This window comes from Anneissia japonica, unplaced genomic scaffold (assembly GCF_011630105.1).
Source record: "Anneissia japonica isolate Jap-2015-1 unplaced genomic scaffold, ASM1163010v1 scaffold288068_len275957_cov168, whole genome shotgun sequence".
Lineage (NCBI taxonomy): Eukaryota > Metazoa > Echinodermata > Crinoidea > Comatulida > Comatulidae > Anneissia > Anneissia japonica.
In genome coordinates this window covers 159,001-180,128 of record NW_022698294.1, presented here as the reverse complement: position 1 = coordinate 180,128, position 21,128 = coordinate 159,001, and the positions used below count along the sequence as shown (strand labels likewise).

Here is a 21,128-nt window from a genome sequence, read left to right as displayed (position 1 = left end):
TTCTTGTCAATTCACAAATTTGAATTAGATATATAAATTGTACTAAACACAATTTTGTAGTTTTGTGTTTAATACTGAATGAAATTGTTGTGCTAAAAACGTAGTATTTTATTGTTTACAGTGTTTTCTTTCGTGTTAGTGCTCTTGTATTGAAATCAAGTATTCAGTAATCAGATGTTTATCAACATCAAACTTTTGGTAAATTTGTACTCATTTGGAATTGAAGGGCGCCTCCTAGTGATTTGGCAGTGTTGCAGAAAGAAAAATTCATCTTGGAGCGCCAAACCCTGTGGTATGTTACTAAAGCCTGGATTACATTTGCAACATGAGATATTTCATAAAAATAAAATCTTATAAAAAATCTTCTGTCTTTGAGCTCATTCATATTTTATTGTAAAAATAAGCAATATCTATATTAAAGTACATTAGTCATAACATCAGCACAATCTATTAAAACCTGCAATTCTAATGTGCAGTATATAACACTTTCAACACCACAAAGTTATAGGATGATTTAAAGATCAATGCCTGTATTATTCGTTTTGAACACTTGTTCCTATCAATAACTATAAAGATCTTTGTGGTGCCATAGAATATTTTTATAATTTGCTGGATTCCCCACAAACTAAACCCAATTTAATTAATTTATAATTTTTGCATGTCTTTACTACTGTATTGGGCGAGATTTTTTTAATACCTTGTTTTGCCAAATTTATTTTCTTAAAGATTGTCAGAGTAGGACGGGAAAAAAAATGTGTTTTCTTATTTTTTGCAAATAGTTTTGCCAAAAATATCCAGATGGAGGAGAAAATAAAAATTTTATTGGTGAATGTAGACCATGTACAGTAGTAATGGGATGGTTAAATGCTTTAAATTTATATAATTAGGAATTTCTTAGAAATATATATATCTTATTTTTGGAGATTTGAAGCCAGCAGCAGGCGTAATAAAAATAAAGAAAACTCATTTTTTTTCCCTGAATTTTACAATGAGGGCTTGAGCTTGTCAATGGAAATTCACTACACTTGAGACTGTCAGCCAGGAGGATTAGAAGGGGAACTTCCTCTCTGTCAGACAGGTCTGGAACCCCTGCCATCTGACACCACAAGATTGTCAGACCAAATATATTAATTTGACTATGCAAATGTTGTTTTGATTGTCAAACCCTATTGTTTTGGGCCATAGTACCTGGGCAAAATCTACTCTACCATGGATTTAATTCCAGGACCCAATGTTGGAAAATTTCTGGAGCCAACACTGCTATAAACTACATCTCAGCAAATGGCTCAGGATTTTGACATTTTCAGCATGATTGGCAGAATATATGCTGGATCACAAAAAAATAATCATAACAAAGAGTACAGCACTCTACCTACAGAACTATTTATCAACATTGCATGAGTGTTATTGCATAAATATATAAATAAGCTGGTTGGTAGAACCTGGGTAGACAAAGCACATACAATTTTTATTTTAACATACAATCATTTAAATATAAAAAAAACTTAGCTTTAAATATGCTATCTGCCAAATTTATCGATAGTTTATATTATTAGCTCAGCAGTGATAACACAATCACTAATAGAAGGACAATTCTCACATAATTTGTAATCAATTATTTAAATATTTCATTGTGGATATAATTTTTTTTAATTTATTAATTTAATACTCAGGCTAATTACTGTACCAGACATATTCAGTTATACTGTATATAAGACAGCAATAATATTCACTAAAATTTGACAATCACTGCCCCATATGCATGTACAGTATAACAATAGTTAGGGTGAAATCATGATGAAATTTTCTTCAATGATACTTTTTAGTATAAACTTATGAAGGCTAAAGGTCAAAGGTTTTAGTACAGTACAACAAATATATTATGAAGGCTTAGCCCCCACTTATTCACAATACTATGATTATTGTATTACAGCAAATCTTAAAGCACACTTCAGTTCTAAAAGCACCATATTATATTCATGATAAAAATCAATTGCATACTAAACATTTACTAGATTGTGTTAAAGCATTATTGTAGTGTGATAATGCCTGTTAAAAATACTATTACAATACAATTAACTGTATCAATTGATCCTACAGTAGTTGTCACTAATCACAGTAACTTAGCACGTACTGTAATTTGCATGAATTAACTTTTAAAATGTAGTTGGTTATAATATTTGGAAGTTCTTCCAACAGATTATTATGATATGATGATGGATGTAAATTTCAATTAATTACTGATTAGTAAGTACAAACACTTCTACAGCACTACCATCTTCTCAAAGAATTTTGAACAATCAAATAATCGCTTGATTGGTTACCATTCATAATATGTGGTATAAAAATATGTAAAAATATAGTGTTTTTTCTGTGTACTGTAATTTAATAAAACAACAATAGCCTCTTAAAATACTGCATAGCGTAAACTCTGACTGGCATTTTAACATGTTGCAGTAAAGATTTGATGTTACCACCATTAACTGTATTATTTTTGCATAATCTACTTTAAAACTTTTGCTATTGCTCTTGCATCTGGTTGTCAGAGTCTTGAAGGTGGCAACTATTATCTGGGACATATTTCTTTGAATCATCCTGATAATGAAGCTCAGGGCCTTTGACCTGCTGTCGCTCTTGCATCTGGTTGCAAGAGTCTTGAAGGTGGCAACTATCATCTGACAGATAGTTCTCTGAATCTTCCTGATGATCAAATGCAGGCTCTTTGACTTGCTCCTGCATCTGATCTGAGAGATAGTTCACTGAATCATCCTGATGATCAAGCCCATGGCTCTTTGACAAATGCTGATGGTTGCTAGCTTGAATCTCCAGCTCTTGGTCAGAATCATGGTTGTCCACACAATTATCAAGTTTGTGGACTGTTAAGGCTGGTTCCTGATATCTATCATCTACTATGTTATTTGTATTTGGTAACTGCGGAAGAATGTCTTTGGCGTTAATGTGCGTTTTTTCATGGCGTTTCTTGTGCGCCAGTTGTACAAAAGTTTTGTCGCACCAATCACAGTGAAATGGCTTAAAACCAGAATGTATTTTTTCATGTCTGTTCAAATGCGAGATACGAGAGAATGCCTTTTTGCAGAAACGACAATTGTATGGCTTTTCTCCACTGTGGATCCTCTCATGTTCTTTTAAATGAGAGTTTGTATAAAATCGTTTTTTACACTCCTGACATTGAAATGGTTTCTTTGTAATCAACTTGGCTGCGACCAATCTTTGATGAGTTGTCAAGTTGCTTTCTGTCATATTTTTCTCATCAATTTCGTCATCAGTTTCATTTTCAACCATTTCAGTATTTTGTAAAATAAGTAGTGAATCATCTAAATGTATTGCTTCATGTGCACAGAGGGCTTTGAGATCTGGAAATGTCAACTTGCAGTAATCACATGTGTAAATCACCGGTGTTTCATGTTTCTTTAAATGGCGTTTTAAGGAGCTTCTTGATACGAACTTCTTGTTGCATTGATCACAATGAAAAGGTTTACTGTTGGGATGCGTTAATATATGCACCTCTAAGTCATACCGATACTGGAATATATCTAAACAGATGTTACATTGGAAGGGCTTGCCTTTCACGTGAGTTTTTTTATGACGAGAAAAATGTGAATGCTGTGAGAAATTCTTACCACATTCTTTACAATGATATGGCTTCTCTCCAGTATGCGTGCGCTCATGTGCACGTAATGTACCACTGTGTGTGAACTTTTTCCCACACCAGTTACACTGGTATGGTTTTTCGCCCGTGTGGGTACGCTGATGGATTGTCAACTGGACATGCTGGTTATACGTTTTCCCACAATCTTGACATTGAAATGGCTTTAACCCTGAGTGGATTAACTGATGTCGTTGCAGCAAGCTGCCATCAGAGAAGCTCTTATCACATAAATCGCATGCGTATGGCTTCTCTCCAGTGTGCACACGCTCATGCCGTCGTACGTGAGATTTCTGAAAGAATCGCTTATCACACATACTGCATTTATGAGGTTTCTCTGTAGTATGCACTTTCTCATGTCGTCGAAGGTGGGAATTCCGTGAGAATTTTTTCTCGCAGTAAGTACAATGGTAAGGTTTGAGTCTTGTGTGAGAGATTTCATGATTTGTTAGTTTTTCTTTATCTGTGAAGATTTTATAGCACCACAAGCATTGAAATGGGTTGTTACCAATTGGTTTCTTTCTAAGTCCTGTGACTGACTGATGATGGTCTTGGTCAGTTTCTGAATTTTCATCTATCTGGATGGCATCATCACTACAGCTCTCATCATCATTCTCATCACCATCCTCAAAATCTGCATGACTCTCCTCCACCACGTCGATAAATTCTTGCTTTACAAGTATAAATTCATGGTCTTCACAATTAGCATCGACACTTTCATTTACATTTTGCTCCACAATGTCGTAATCAGCATCTTCAGGTTCATTTTTGATAGTTACCACACTGGTCATGTGATGTGAGGTTGTGATGTCATCACTAACATCAGTCTGCAAGGAGGCAGGCTCCATTGCAACATGTGCTAGAGATAAATAAAAAGAGAAAAGCAATTTCAAATAATCAATGTCACTGACAAGGTAAAATTCTGAATAGACTATGTCATGATTGCCCAGATTATTTCAAGTACAGTACCGTACCTGTATTCCTACCCAGCTATGCTCAATTAAGCAACAAGGGAATTATACTGTATGTAGTTACCTCGCCCAGGAAAGCATTACTATACATCTAGCATTCCAGTAGTTTAATAATAGTAGTAGTACATTCAGGCAGTCTTTTCTGTCCTGCAATGTCAATGCAAATCAAGGTCAATCAAATTGGTTGGGCCAAACGCTCATGCATGTGCCTAGCCAAACAACCTAACCTGTTCGCAAGGCTAATTAATCACGACAGTGTTGTCTGTGGTATGCCTACATAGGCTTCAAGCACTAAGCTAGGCCTAGGAATGGATAATTATGCCTGGGTACCTCTCCTGTCTGGCCCCTATCTAGGCCAATCCTTTCGCCTTCTCTACTACTTCTAGGAGGGCCTAGACTAGGCCCACACTAGCCAGCTCCCTGCTCTAGCTAGGCAACCGGCTAGGATGCCTAGCTACTACGGTTTCGCTACTACTAGGCCAGGCCAGGCATAAGTTTCATTTGTAATTCACACTATTATTGGTTTTCAATGCTATAAGCTAAATTATTATATCATATAACATACCTGTGCTCCTATTCTAAACCTAATTATGATTTCATTCAATGCACTAAATTCCGTTAAACATGTTTCATGACTTAGGCCTAGGCCTAGGCCTTATGTCTACTTTTTCACAAAAGTAACGCTAGCCGCTTATTATACCAAAGATAGCGGCGCTATACGATCTTTGATTATACGACCGCCGTGTGCGAAGCTAAGGATGACACCGGCAGGCATAGAGGGCGGCAGAGCAATTTTTCCTCAGCTCTCTTACTGGCATACAAAAATAAACAATTAAAACACTAAATAATTCATTTAATAGATCAATTACTGTCAATTTTATTCTATTTATACTAATACGGAAAAAAATAACTAAAACATAAAATAGTTCAATTAAAACATCCATACGCTCAACAGTATTTTAATTGAAAAACATTGCACTTAAAAGTGCGATTTTTTGTTTTGTCTGCCCTGAGTATGTTTTATTAGTGCTGTAGGTATTTGCTGCAAAAGTGTATAGTTATGAGCTTATTTTATAAAATAAACACAAAAAAATAAAACAAAAACAGTAGAGTAGAGTGCATCAAACATTTTCTGATATCAGTTCATAAAAGTTTAAAAACGAATAGTCACGGCCATCTAAAATCATGTCTAGGCTATTAGTATTACTGTACTTTAATATAATAATAATATAACAAAGACATTTAAAACCAAGTTTTTTTTATTTTTTTTATTTTTTTAAACTTATGTAGAAGGCCTACATCCGTTTGTAGAAAATATTTTAGATGGCGTTTATTACACTGCAGTTATTAGCATAAGCGCTGTCTCGGCCAGTGGCATAGCTACGGGCAGTGCCAGTGCAAAGCACTCGGGCCCAGGGCTTAGGGGCCCATTTATAAATAGACCTAAAATTAATAATTCAAAATAATTTCCAACTTAATTTTGAAGAAAGTTGGGGCCCCTCAATATTAATTCGTTTTTAGAGGAGTAAATATTGTATACTGTGTTGATTTTAATTCAGTGGTGTATTCAAGGGGACCCCAGCCGGCCCGCGATTTTTTTTCCGTACGAAACATTTACATGAAACTCCACTCGGGCCGTCTCGACTTTATCGACCCGAAAATCTCACATTGCAGAATTCAGGTCAAAAGGTCATCAACAACTTCTGATCTGATCTGAGAACGTCGTATACACACTGTTACAGCAGTAATAATTTTGTATTTAAACCTGCCAGGTACCCACTTGTCCTCCTGGGTGGAGAAAGACGACCGTAGGTAAAGTGCCTTGCAAAAGCACACAAGCGAAATTAAAAGCGTGGGATTGAACCTGTGACCCCAATGTTGAGAACTGAACCAATGCGCCAAACCACTCGTAAAAACAAGCGACTTCTGCATACATAATTGGATGACCAATTATTGTTTCGAGATCGTCGCCTGATCAGCGATAACCTCGATTGTGTCAGAGTGGTACCGATATATTCCAAAATATTATAATAATAATATTAATGATAAAGTTCTTAAGCTTGCTTTCGTCATGGCAACCATACGAAACAAGCACGTCCTTACAATGCTAAGTAGGCAGTTGTTCGCCAACCAGCTTCGATCGTTGATTAATTGCCTGAGGGTTTGGATCAATGTTGTCAGTATACATCAACAACATCTTTAAGCAATCGTTTTGGAATAAACAAATTCATTACATTATTTATAGACCTATCCACCAACTATAACGAATAATAATTTTACTAACCTATTGCCGCATTGCAATACCGCTTGGTACGGTAATGTTATGGATGGAAATGGTCTTTCTTATTTTGTAAATGTGCTAAATTTAACCTTGGGCCGTATTTATTAAATTTTGTTAATATTTTAGTTCCGTTTACTGTTTGTCATTGAAATTGCTATAGCAGCATTTCCATTTGTTACGAATACGGTACAATTACCGACATAGACAGTAGAACCCCTATTAACGGAACACCTTCGAGACTAAAAAAAGTGTCCCCTGAATAGGGGTACCCCTATTCAGGGACATTGGCCAAAATCGTCAAGTCGTCCACTTAATAGGGATTTTGGCATGTTTTCATACAACAATGATATACATTAATTTTATTTTTTATTGACATGGGAATCAATTACAATAGAATTATAACTAATTTATAGCAATAATTTGCAATGCAAATACAATTAATTTATAATATGAAATCAGCCAGAAATATAAAAAACAAAAAAATAAAACAAACAATAGTTTTATATGTTCCCAATATTATTTCATGATGCAATGTTAAATGACCAGATATTATTATTATTATTATTTTTATTATTATTATTATTATTATTATTATTATTATTATTATTATTATTATTATTATTATTAATACTATTATTATTATTATTATTATTATTATTTTTTTTTTTTTTATTATTATTTTTTTTTTAGCTTTCTATTGGATGGATGTAGCATGACCAACTTAGATGGATGTAGCATGACCAACTTAGAATTAAGGATGTATGTTATGGTATGGATTATGGAAGTACACGAAAAACAAAGAAAAAGAAATCCCTATAGTTAAGGATCAAAATTGACAAAATTATTTATCACGAACACATCAATAGGCCTACAGATGTTCAAAATATAAAGTTGAATGATTTTTTTTCTTATTTTGAGACTGCAGTTGTTGTGATACAATAGGGTGGGGGGAGGACTATGTGTGCCCTTAATATGAGTTATTTGACCAATTAGCGCACTCAGAAAGTTCCCGTCTCCTTCATAGTGGTTGGCCGTAGTATTAAAAGATGTTCCTCTCGTTTCACGGAAAAGTGTCCCCTTAATGGGGGTGTCCTCAGAAATGACCCAAAGGAGGGGTTCTACTGTATTAATAATATTTTTTGCATCTTGACATTTTTACATTTTATTTATTGTCCTTAAAGAAATCATTGTTAAAACATATTTAACATAATTATATATTGTAGTATTTTAATTTTCGAAATTATAATTTCTTTTATTGCTCTTATTAATCCTGTTAATCCTTTATGTTTTATTTACATTTTTGAATGCAATAAAGAAAGAATAAATAAATTAGCATAAATAGCAAAATTGTTATTCTGTTAAGTTTTGGTTAACCCAGATGAAATGCTCATGTAAATCAACCATTCAAAACTAACAAAAAGTATTGTAGTTGATATGACCCGGATGTAATGGAACCGGTCCTTGACAACCGTAGCGAGGTACAGGACGCCGAGTTTTGAGATCTGGGTAATTGACTCAAAGTGAACTTTTAGGGACAATCGGTTTCGGTTTTTGGTATAGGCCTATTGTGTAAGTACGTACTTTAATTATATTATTAAATATACCGGTTTGAAAATAACTCGAAAAGAAACAGGCAGCTTGCTCAGATCAGAGAGATGCCCAGTTGGTACTAAACAAGGTGGTCTTGTGTAGGCCTGTACTTAACGTAGGCCCAGATACGGATTGGGGAACAAACATGTTTTGCTGGAGGCAGTGATTGCGAACGCGCAACCGGGACCGCTACGGACAGGGTACTGTATGCTTGTTGCTTGATGGAATACTTTATTGCATCTTTCATGGTATATAACCAAAAGAGTGTTATTAGTGGTACATTAAAACTTAAGCTTGACGTTCTCCTCAGTTCTGTAGTTAATTCTTCAGCAAAAAAGCGTACAGTTTCTTTTGATCTCTTTAAATTGAGATTTATATTTGTTTGTATTTGTCTCTTCAACCTCAGTATAGTAGGTTCCAATTTTATTTTCATTAAAACAATAACAACTACTTAGTAGTTATGCCTGCTTCGAGCTATTATATATTTATTTCATGCCATATACACATCATACCATTTAATTAAGTAAAATACAAAGAGGTTATAATATATGGGTTAATTGGTGGCTCTGACCCATATGTGGTTCAAATAAACCTGCTAATTACAATTTTTGATGAACTGAAAATGGCAATCATGACTTCATAATGTTGAAAGGCAAGGTTCTAACTGATATGTAAATACATGTTTGGTGTTGATTATGTTTTCCGCACTTCAATTGTAGATCACACATAATATTACCTCACGAGATAAATGCAAATAGACATAGGCCTACTTAACACTTTGGTGTTACTATTCTTATAATTTGTACAATAGATTATTCCTCATGGCAACTCGGGTATCAACATTCTGTTATTTATTCATTTATTTAAAACAAAATCTTTGTTTTGATATAGTTTACTGTATACAGAGTATTTTAAATGATAGTGCTGTTTAGAACATTCCTTTACAGTATATTTAATTTTAATGAGAATCTAACAGAATTACTAAAAGGATGAAGTAATGGATTCCAAAATCAGGTCCATCAAAAATATTGTTTTAGAACTTGTACTTAAAGTTTGTAGGGGGAAGTAAAAGTTACGATAGAACTTACTACCATGCAGTGGTGGCGCCAGGACTTCCCCCACTGGGGTCCAAGGTACCCCCCCTCCCGAGGGGGAGGGGGGTGGTGTTCGGGCATCGCTAAAAACATTTCGAAAGTGGTCCAGGGGACATAGCCCCTGAACATATGACAATTTAGGGGTCTCAAAGGCTTATTTAAATCGAGTCTATTAAATATGTACAAAATACATATCAATTTTTTTTTCTCCCCCCACGAATTGTGTTTTTTCTCGGGGCAAGGACTCCCCGTCGGGCTGATGATGTGATAGGAAATTATAGTCAGTACGTGGGCATGCTCATTGCATCACAGCCAATCATAGCATGGAAAACTCAAAAAATCAACATTTTCAAAAGAAATGGGAGGATGAAGATGTGATCTCTTGTAATAGTCAACACCTTATACTAAGTGTTAACCTATCATGGTTGCTTGACATAATTGAAGTTGTTTGCTTTATCAAATATTTTATGGAGTCTTGTTGTTGCTATGGCGCAGAGGATCTCGGTGGGCAGATCAAGGGTAGGCCTATATCAAGTGGTTAAATGTTGTATTTGACACTTGACCATTGAAGGCCAGTTTCCTTTTTTCCATTTTTTGAGATTATTCTGTGATTTATAAGACGAGTATCCTGTGTTCAAATCCTTTGAAATTCAAGGACATCTATTTCTATTACTATTTGTCCTCATGGCATAAGCAGCTGTTATTTGTAACTTTGTTATTTCTCTTTAAAATCATTAATGTTAAAAAAATGTTCTTCCGTGTGAAGTGCAACAATATATTTCATGAAGAATACAACAAATGGAAATTTAATTAGCAATACAGTATATTACTTTTGTCCATGATTGTATTGGCTCATGATCTTTGATTGCAGCATTAAAGGTTAAAGGTTATTCATTTATATTGCGCAAAATATGTGGAATACAAGCACAAAATTGATATACTGAGCAAGATGCTGAGTAGTATACATAAAATAACATCTGAGCTTATTTTAAATTAATAATAAATGCTATAGTAGACATTAATTACCTTGCACTTACTGGTGATTTTTCAGAATACTATTTAGAAAATAAATAACTAAACCTCTGTCAACGAAAATCAGCTGTTTTGTTTACGGAACTTGTTGTCTAGGCAACAAATTGTGATGGAAGAGTGTTGCCTTATGATATGACTTGCTGTAATTTCTCACACATTTGAGTCTTTAAAAGAAAGATAGAAAATCATATGATTAACTAAGTTCTGGATTCTTCCTTTTACATCTTGTTATAACAGATGTAGCTCTATGGGCTCTCGAGGGTGGGGGCATCCCCAGACCCTAGTGAACCATCCTACTAATTAATAGCACTCTTCTATTACAGAGCCTTGACATATGGTCCAGTAGAATAGAAGGCACCCATAAATAGCAAAAAACAATTTAATACCTCGTTTTTAACTGACGAATATCCTTAAGTGAACTCACATGACAACACCTTTTATACATTCCCGACCCAATATGTCCTAAATTAAACTCAAATAATGATGTAAAGGACTACTAGAATTCACAGAGAATTCAAAATAAATTATGGTACTATAACACACGGTATGGTATTCTTTGATTTTCTACAGTGAAGCCCAGGCCCCTCGTAATTGATCTAAAATCACATGGGGCCACTAACACTTTCTTAACCCAGGCCCTGTGACTGTGTACCACCTCTCTGGACAGTGACACCTTTTAGTCTTTATCAGATAATACAACTTATTTACTTCATTTTTCTGCTCATTTTTTTATACTATGTTTGGCAAAAAAGTTGGATAAATAATATAATCTAAAAGTCTATTCAGCAAATGTTTATTATGTACCTTCAAACTAGCCTTAGCCTCTGCAGAAATCCATTGTTCATGGAGCTACTGTTTGCCAAGGGCAGTCAGTTCAAATAATTCTATGCAGCCTTCGATTTACAGCAAAGAAAAAATATTGAGTACTATTCATTTTCTTTAGTATCCAAGGCAACTCTATGACAAATGTGCAACCATCACGATCATCATAATTATCAGCCACAAATTTTTCCTAACATATTTGATTACTTTTTTAAAAATGAAACTTAAACCTTCAAGTAGCATATTGTAAGAGACCAGAACTCTATTACACTATCTACAGTTAGTTACATTTATGTATAATTTTGTTCATGTTTTAGGTCTTCTAATTTAAGCTTCTTAAACACCTTTAACATCACGTTAATGACACTTTTAAAAAATACATAGAGATTTTCCTTAGAGAAATATCAGCTGTCAAGTATGAATAATTATGGATTTCCTCCCAAACAACGAATGTTTAGTATTTAAATATTTGTTTATGTTTGTTGGCAGTATGATTTATGATTACTTTCCTGTCCAATATTTCTTTTAGCAGCTAATTATTCAGCATAGGTCTCTTAACCTGCAGTATTTGATTAGACAGAAGAAGCAAAAATAGAAATAAAAACATCTGACTTCATTGGATGTTGTGTATCTGCTATGAAAACACTATTAAACGCCCCCTTCATTTTTCAACTGATTTTCTTTAAATATCAGAAATGCTACAAGCTTCTCATCAAAAGCTATCTCTATTTTTCCTTGGTTTAGTTCCTTTCTTTTGTCTCTCTTCAGACTGGCTGAAAGCTTTTTTTTTCTGTTTGTTGTCTTTTTATTTTTAAACTGTTTTTTTTACTTATCATATCAGGGCTAGAAATTTACTTTTTCAGCCACTAGCAGCCTATTGCTAAAATGTGCTAGTTGTTAAAAATGTAACTAGCAAAATGAGCTTCTCAACTAGTAAAATATATTGATACCAACTCAACACATTATTTTCGGAAAATAAATTGTATGAAAATAACTAATGATGTACTTCTATAAATTTGTGTGTTAAATGTTTTAATATAATATTTTCTGTTATGGGGAGTGTAGTACAATAATTATCACAAAGAAATAGCCAAGTGAGTATAAAAAATCGATTTCTGAGACAGATATATATATATATATATATATATATATACCAATATTTTGTAAAGAATTATTTCTTTGTTTATTCATTTATTTAATTGACATTTTTCATTTGTAATCCTTTCTTATTTTTTGTATTTTCTTTTGCTAGTTCTTTACATTATTTATTTAATCTACCGTAAAAAAATTGACGCCCTGGGCTTCTTTTTTTTTTTGCGAACTTTGGATGGGCTTCTTTTCGAGATGGGCTTCTTTTCGAGATAGGCTTCTTTTTGAGGCTACTATTGTGAAGTAAAGAGGAGAGCGTCTTTTCAAAGTGAATGCTGTAAATTTTTGGAATTACTTTACTATGATAAAACAATAAATAGGGACACTATAATTTCAATCTGTATCATGCAGTGTATTAACTAGCATTAAAGCACTTAAATTACTGTATAAACCAAGCATGTTTTTAATTTATTTTGTTTCTTTGAAATTCATGTATAGTGTATGTATTTTAGTGTACTATCTGAAAAAAGGCCCATGATATATAGTGAAAAGAAGCCCATGGGCTTCTTTTCGAAGCTACTTATTGCAAACTATAGAGGGGGCTTATTCGAGATGGGCTTCCTCGTTGGGTTTCTATTCGAGGTTTTACGGTATTTCATTTCCTCTTGTATAAATATTGAGGGTCCCTGATGATCAGCTCCGGCTGGATGGACCACCCTCACAAAATATTGTTGAAATAAGCCCTATACAAGACATGAATAAGTCATAGATGCATGAGCATAATTAGCCCTGCTCTGGACAAGGGAAAATGCTAAAATAAAAAAATGCATCAACATACTTCTGTAATTAGTTTTTCTTAAGTAAATATTATTGACAATTATAAGTTCTTAAAATTTACTTTTGGTAGCCCTGCTTCTTTGATTTCTTGACTGGATTAGAATTTATACGTGAATAAAACATAGTTATCTCTAGTCGGCTATTAATAATTGAAATACCCATACACTCTACACTTAATTAAACCTGCTCAATAAGATCAATAGAAATATAAAAGTTAAATTAATTAACATATCTTATCGTCATAGTCGCAGAATCAGCCGATCATAAAGGAATGAAAATAAGAAAATCAATTGGGTAATAAGCCTGTCCTTCACTGTCTACGTAACCATCAATTTCTTCAACTTGATTTCATGACAAAACATAGGGTTACCATAGTGATACTGGTAAGGAAAATTACCTAATAATAGGCTTAGTATATACAATAGAGAATTGCCTCTCCATTAGTAACAATGTAGTGATCGTTGAGATCTGGAAATGATGTGCGAGACACAACTTGTGGATGTGAAGTTCGTCAATATAGAAACAAGCGAAGTACCGATCACGTTTCCAATGATTCAATTACCTGGTGGATATAATTGAAGGATTTAATGGATATACACTGCTCAATGACACTTACAGCATCACCTTGTGTCTTTATATATTGATTAATTTTTCATGGTTTTTGAGGTACAGTTGCCTGAAATAGATTTGTAATAAGCGGATCTTTTGAAACGATGTATGTCATTTGAGGGTATCATTACTCTAGAAGTATTTTTTTATTTCTGTAGAAGTATTTCAAGATTGTAAAAAAAAAACTTGAATTCATGTTTTTAACTGAATTTGGAGTTAATAATAATATATGTATTGGAAAATGGATTTGAATTCAAGATTTTATGACGAGACTGCAAATGCTGATATGGGATATTGAATTTGGACATTGTGTTTGGATAAAGTATGTATACAATTATATGAGAAGAGCGTAGGAGAACATAGTGAATATTACTTTTGGAACATCTGGTTCTATTTTTGTTCATTTGATGAACGTTTCTATTTGGTTAATTTATCAGTTCTTTTGACATAAGAAGAACGTGATAAAAAAGCAAAAAGCGCAAAGTATAAATATATCAAACAGGAGTTCAAATATCACTCTGTCTGCAATCGTGAAGGTGGAATGTTTTTAACGATTCAATCTATGTGTTGAGACTCCAAGAGTGATCGTTATGGCTGACATAGACGCCAACCAGGTAGAGGCCACACAGGTAGAGGAGAACGATACAAAGGTATTACGGGCTCGGAGTGCTAAGCCTCATCAGCGAGCGAAAAGGTGAAAAATACAAAGATAATTGGTTTTTTATGCATAAATTGTTGATGATGTGGTTCATGTATTTTTAAATTAAACAAATTATTTACTTTATTAGTAAATTATTATTTACTATTTTTTTGTACAATAATTAATTTAATGAAACGATTTCATCGATTAACATTGTAGATTATCCAACAAGCAGGATATTTATAATTAACCATAAATAGTGCAAAATTGTATGTGTTAATAACTCATTCAACACTATTTTCGCAATATTTTTTAGTGCACGTTATCGAAGTCAACATGCTAAGGAAGTAAACAAAGTGGATATGAGTGCGGGCAGTTTGAGTTCCGTGGATTCTGGAACTGGATCCGTACATCAAGATGATGGTCCAGACAGCTCGGAGGATGACTTCAGTCCTTCCAGAGATCCAGACCAGGTTAGAAGTGTACTATGAGTCAAACAATATGCTATCTGTGATCCTGTACTTTAAAAAAATTAGTTCTTTACTTTGCAACAAAATTATAAAAAAAATTCTGAATTTATATTAACAATAGTAATAATACCACTCTTTAAAGTGAATTTTGAAGAAAGTATCAGTGCAAATTAAACAGGAAAGACAGTATCATACACTATATAACATGAATATTAATTATTGTTTAATTACTTTTTATAGCCTGCGAAACGAGTTGATCAGACGATACCATGGAGAAAAGAAAGGCCAACAACTAGTGTTAGCGCAAGAAGACAAAGGCCCAAAAGCAAAATTGGTAAGGAAATCAAATTTTCTATTCTTCCCATTTTATTTATTAATTCTTTATTCATATTAAATGAACTGGGAGATTTTAAGTCACCTTTATATAATTTTCTTCTTCTTTCTTATAGAACCAAATGTACTAATATATTTTTTTTATTCTTTAAAAGCATGATAAATATACTGCATGTAAAGGTTTGATAATAGTCTACAGATATTTCCTATTTTTCAGGCAGTGCTAAGTCCAAGAGTAACAGTAGACCCAAGTCATGTCACATCTCAAGTCAATATACCCCAGAGCACCCAGGTTACGTCGAGTACCTCAGGCCCTTCTCTGCTTTCAGGCCCCCTCTCAAGCGTGTGGTCAGTATACCAGATGCCTTCAGCAACAGTCATCTATTGCAACATCCTAGCCTAAGCACAGGGCAGAAGACCTACCTATGGCATACTGCATCAGTGTATAGCCTGACAAATCTGAAAGAACTGCAACAAAAGCGATATGAAAATATGATTCAACACCAGCTAGACATAGGTATGTTTTAGGCTTATAAACAATTTCCATTTTTTTTTTCTAAAAAATACCTTGTAAGTTATATCCCCATGCATAATTCTTGAACAGTTTCTGAAGAAATTATAGATTGACCAAGAATATGTGACAAAATCTGCATAGAAATTGAAATTGCATATGGATGGCAAATGGTAAATACAGTATGTCGCTGAGGGATATGTGGCAAAGACAAGCCAAACCAGTCACTCGTCGCAAATCCTGTTTCAGAGATAATATGGCTAAAACATGCTGGAATGTCAACATTTTTGAAATCTATTTTATTGCACTCAACTAACCTTGATAAATCTATACATCATATACTATGCTGTTGTTTTTCCCTATTTTCAGTTTTAAAACAATTTTTAACGATTTGGTGAGTGTTTCTGCATGAGAAATGCCCAAAATCATCAACTTTGAAGGCTGACTTCTCAAATTTTGTTCTTATAAACAGCTGTATGTTTAAACACTTGTAACTTTATAATGATGTCAGATCTAAATGATTTTTTACCATTTTATAGCTCTCATTTTACTGTTTTAATACTGTATTAACAACTAAAAATCAATTTTTTCAACGAGTGACTGGTTTGGTTTGTCTTTGCCACATGGCAACAAAAAAGATGATGAAAAAAGAGGAGAAGGAAGCAATGATGATGATAATGGTGACAATGATGAGATTGATAATTTTGTTTGATAATAAACAATGAAACTACATGTGACTTTACATTATATATCTAAACTAATTTGAACACACCTAAAACAGTAATTTAATCTATTTATACACGCAAGTCTTACGACCTGTGAATGGATCTACTAAGCGACCTAAGCCACCAAAGTCAGGAAGAAAGAGGCAAAAAAAGCACCGCTGTGGCCATATGAAAGGCATGTTATTGAGTGTAGCACGTGACAAATTTACATATCTATTATCTTGTCAAAATATTCATTGTGAACGTACTGTGTATGTTGGATCAACGCTCTGAGCAAATCCCTCATAAAAATTGGTAATAATAATCGCTCTTGAGAAATAACATAAATATCCAAACAATTGTTATAACAAGCATATTTTGTAATTTTTTGACAAGGTGAAATAATATGTTATGTATCTATTTATTGGTTAATACAATGTTGTTATACCTGTATGTTTTTTTTTACCATTTTAACTATTTTAATATTGTCATAGCCATTCCACTGAGTAACCTTAGGCAATCCATAGACCAGATTTGGGATTTTACTTCAGCAAGAACTAATAAATAACTAATTGCTTATTAACAAGTATATTTTATGTCGCATGTAGCTACTCAGGGCCAAATCCCGGATTGCCACTGTAGGTTGGTTGGGTAGGCCTACAGTATGTACCCATCACACCCTTGGATAAAGGCCTGCCATTGTTACCTATTATCAGTGCGTATCAATATTAGGCTTTTCGTCTTGTTTGGTAATCTTGTGGTTAATTTTTGTTAACCTTTGTTATATATTGTGATTAATGATGTGATTTTTGTAGGAATATTATATTAAACTTGTGCAATATTTACCTATTTTATTATTTATTATGCATATCTTCGCTAAATTGAAACTGACCTGGCATATTAATACAACATGATTTCTTCAATTACAAGAATTAACCTAATTTTTATATTAGAGGAGGTACTGTAATGATAATGATGATGAAAATACATTTTGTGTTTAAATAATCCTATTTTAAATACATTGATAATAGAATATTTGTATATCTTGTATTTCTAACTAATAATTGAGACAAGATAAAGCAGGTCCTAATGGCAACAATAAACTATAATTGCTTCGTTAGATACACGATGAAATCGGCCATGCAAAATCAATTCTAATTTGATTGCCAAGTCGGAAGCTTTATCTACACACTTTAGCATTACAAATATTTGTGACATCATCATGCCTCACTGTTGTTCTTGTTCTTGTTTTTTTTTAAATTTAATTTCATCCTCAGGTTTACACAATCCAAAGGATTGCGAACGATACATCAAGTACCTATTGGGAGAACGCCAACGTCAGTTTGAAGTAGACCCAAGAATATGGCGTAATCCGCCAAGGATCACCCCTAAAGGGCGCTATTATCACAAGCGAGACAAGACAGTCGACTATGAATCAGAGGAAGATGATGCTGATGTACAGTCAGAACCTCCGCAAAGGTGAAATAATTACAAGTTTTTATACAATATAATTTTGGAAAGTTCAGAGTAGTGTGCCTATGGTAGGCCTGTGTATAGTATTAAAAAGTTCACAAATTTCAATGATTAAATATAGGGCCAGGAGATCTGTATGTTTCATATTTAATTTAATCACCAGATCATAACAGTGATAATGATGACAATGATAATATATAATAACAATGATTGAAAATGTAATAATATAATAATGATAATTTGATAATTTATATTTTCTGCACTGCAGACGGCCACAAACAGCTGTTTCTTCCTCTGGGTATGGAAGGCCAACTACATCAAAAACTCCATCAAAGCCAGGTATGTTTAACTTAGAGTTAATAGCAAATAAATATTCAAGGTTTTGTAATTGGGTCATTCTGGCTCAAACCAACCAGAAATTTAAAAGTGCTCATGTGACACCCCCCCCCCTTTGAATTTTCCTTAAAAAAAATTCTAAAAATACCTTGATATGTCAAAAGAGAGTGGTTTCAAGTTATGACCATTTGAAATTTAGGTACCACGCCCCTTTTTTCACTCTGGCGGTAATGGTTCCATTAACTTGTATGGTTTTGACATAGCTATATCTTATTATAATACCTCCATGTTTGAATCAATTTAAGTGTGCTATTGCTGACTCATTCACTATAATATCCCCATTATTTACCTTATTTAATTTTATTGCGGGTTTTTGTCTGCATGGTATTCTTGTATTATAATTTTTAGTTTTTAATACAATGAATCATTCATCACAGTAAAAGAATCATTTTAATCCGAAATTTCGTTATGACGTTACAAGTGTTTAAACATGCAGCTGTTTAAAGAACAATATTTGAGAAATCAACCTCCAAAGTTTATGGTTTTGGGCATTTCTCAGGCAGACACCATCAGTAAATCGTTAAAAATTGTAGTTTAAAAATCGGGAAAATAACAGCATAGCATGATATATGAAAGGTTAGTTTAAGTTGTAATCAAATATTTTCAAAAATTTTGAAATTCTAGCATAGGCCATTATCTCTGAAACAGGATTTGTGACAAGTGACTGGTTTGGCTTGTCTTTGCCACTTTATTGTTTCTTTTCAATATTGATTTTACATTATTATTTTATATTTTAAATTATAATATATCCTATCTTATATATTTAATTCCCATCCTGTCATTGGTGTTTTACACTGTTGGATGCAATAATGAGAAATAATACTATGTTTTAAGTTTTTTTTTTTAATTCATTCATAGCTTACGAAAAAAGATTTCCTTCTGGACAACCTACTGATCAGCAATTGTACTATGACACAAAAGTCAGGCAACTGAAATCTCCAGATCAGAGAGAAAAAGATGAAGAAAAAAAGAAAAAGGAGAGAAAAAAGAAGAAGCGAGAGCGATCAAAGAAAAGAGATAAAACGGAACAAAACACTACAAAGAAATATCTTAGTGAGGCTCAAGATTCTGAGGACAATTCATTGGAAAAGAAGGAAGGTAATTCAAAAGAGAAAGAACATAGTGAATATAAAAATAATACTGAAGAAAATGTTGAATCACAGAAAAGAGAAATCCGCAAGAAACCAAGTAGGACTGTAAAGAAAGATAGCCCTAGAAGAGATTCGATCAAAAACTCTAAAGGAAAAGCAAATCCAAAGGAAGATGGTAATACAAAACAGGTAAAATCTCGACGAAGATCAATTAAGAAAGACAAATCTCCAAAAGAGCTTGAAAAGGAGGCTTTGAATGAGAACAATGATGCAGATAGTAGAGCTATTGAAACAGTTAAACAGAACAATGACCATGAAAACGCTTTAGACAAGGATGAAATCACACCTGCCTTTAATGATCAGCCTTCAGATGAGAAACCAGTTGATGATACAACAGAATTTAACAGCCAAGTTCAGATATTTGTTGGAGAGGAACCAGACGAAGACTTTGATAAGGAGGAGGAGGATGAACTAGGGGAATTTATGTTTGAAAACAGATTACGGCAGCAAAAACCGGACGATACTATCTCCGTATACTCATCATTCTCTGTTGATATGGCGATTACAAAGACGCCAGCACCATCAGAGCTGGAATACTAATACTTTGAGTCTGTGGTATTCCTAGATTTATGATCTTAACCAGAATATAATATTTTTTAGCAAAAATTGCAACACTAAAAGAAATGAAAGTTGATGGTTTCGTCAATTGTGTGAGCCACCTCTGATTGAATGGAACACATCACATTTAGCTGTAGCTTCACCTGAAATTTGTTATTCTCAGAATATTTACCTTTGCCATTGTATTCATCCACTGTCTGTCTGTTCATCACCTTTATACAGTTAATATTTAGAAGTACAGTTAACCTTGCCTAAGTCAACATTGCCTAACTCGAATAATTTCTAAGTTGATTTTATTTTAGGCCCAAAAAAAAAAAAAAAAAAAAATTTTGTGTAGGCCAATCCAAAATATCTGTAGGAAAATTTTTACTTAAACCAAAAATGTGTTTCCGCTTAAAAAAATAGCAAATACACAGGTAATACAACAATTTTGAATTTGTATCGCATCCTTGCAACAAAATAGGTTAGGCCTTGCCCCCCTAGCTAGTCTAGTCCAAGGCTATTCTAACCTTATTAGCTCATTAAAAAAAAAAATATTGTTCCTTGTAGTCAAAAAAAAAAAACATCTAAAATGCCAACCCTGACTTTCGTAAAATTTAATTCGGTCGGGCGTGGCCAACACAATAATTTTTTTTATTTGGCCTTACATGTGAAATTGTTGGGTTTTCCATTAATTAAGAATCCGTAAGTCGAATCTTATCTTAGTCGAACAGTTTTTCAATGCACTTTTGAATTTGACTTAGGCAAGTTCAACTGTATATATGTATATATATATATATATATATAAAATATATATACCTCACACCAAGTCTAATATATTTGTATTAAAATATGTTTATTAGCCACTTCTTTTATTTGTTTGCTTGGAATAATAACTATGGTAATACAGCTATTTATACT

At 33.4% G+C, this 21,128-nt stretch overlaps 2 protein-coding genes across 7 annotated transcripts; one reads left to right on the top strand and one right to left on the bottom strand.

Moving 5' to 3' along the window:
• Positions 1-882: 882 nt before the first annotated feature.
• Positions 883-5,394, bottom strand: LOC117102473 (zinc finger protein 2-like). Of its 2 annotated transcripts, XM_033242746.1 has the most exons (3): positions 5,204-5,394; positions 4,703-4,785; positions 883-4,526 (listed from the first exon to the last, which is right to left on the bottom strand). In XM_033242746.1, exon 3 carries the CDS (start codon positions 4,513-4,515, stop codon positions 2,521-2,523), a length of 1,995 nt encoding a protein of 664 aa, XP_033098637.1. In that variant the 5' UTR covers positions 4,516-4,526; positions 4,703-4,785; positions 5,204-5,394; the 3' UTR covers positions 883-2,520. The 2 variants fall into 2 exon arrangements, with proteins under 2 accessions (XP_033098637.1, XP_033098636.1); XM_033242745.1 differs by lacking the exon at positions 4,703-4,785.
• Positions 5,395-8,334: 2,940 nt separating this feature from the next.
• LOC117102474 (DEAD-box ATP-dependent RNA helicase 42-like) lies at positions 8,335-20,791 on the top strand. Of its 5 annotated transcripts, XM_033242747.1 has the most exons (9): positions 8,471-8,488; positions 14,495-14,686; positions 14,949-15,105; positions 15,343-15,436; positions 15,653-15,952; positions 16,754-16,846; positions 17,928-18,129; positions 18,392-18,462; positions 19,378-20,791. In XM_033242747.1, the coding sequence occupies exons 2-9, from the start codon at positions 14,583-14,585 to the stop codon at positions 20,208-20,210; spliced, it is 1,854 nt and encodes a 617-aa protein (XP_033098638.1). In that variant the 5' UTR covers positions 8,471-8,488; positions 14,495-14,582; the 3' UTR covers positions 20,211-20,791. The 5 variants fall into 5 exon arrangements, with proteins under 5 accessions (XP_033098640.1, XP_033098641.1, XP_033098638.1 ...); XM_033242749.1 differs by lacking the exon at positions 14,495-14,686 and having other exon boundaries at positions 8,335-8,488; XM_033242750.1 differs by lacking the exon at positions 14,495-14,686 and having other exon boundaries at positions 8,366-8,492.
• Positions 20,792-21,128: the final 337 nt, after the last annotated feature.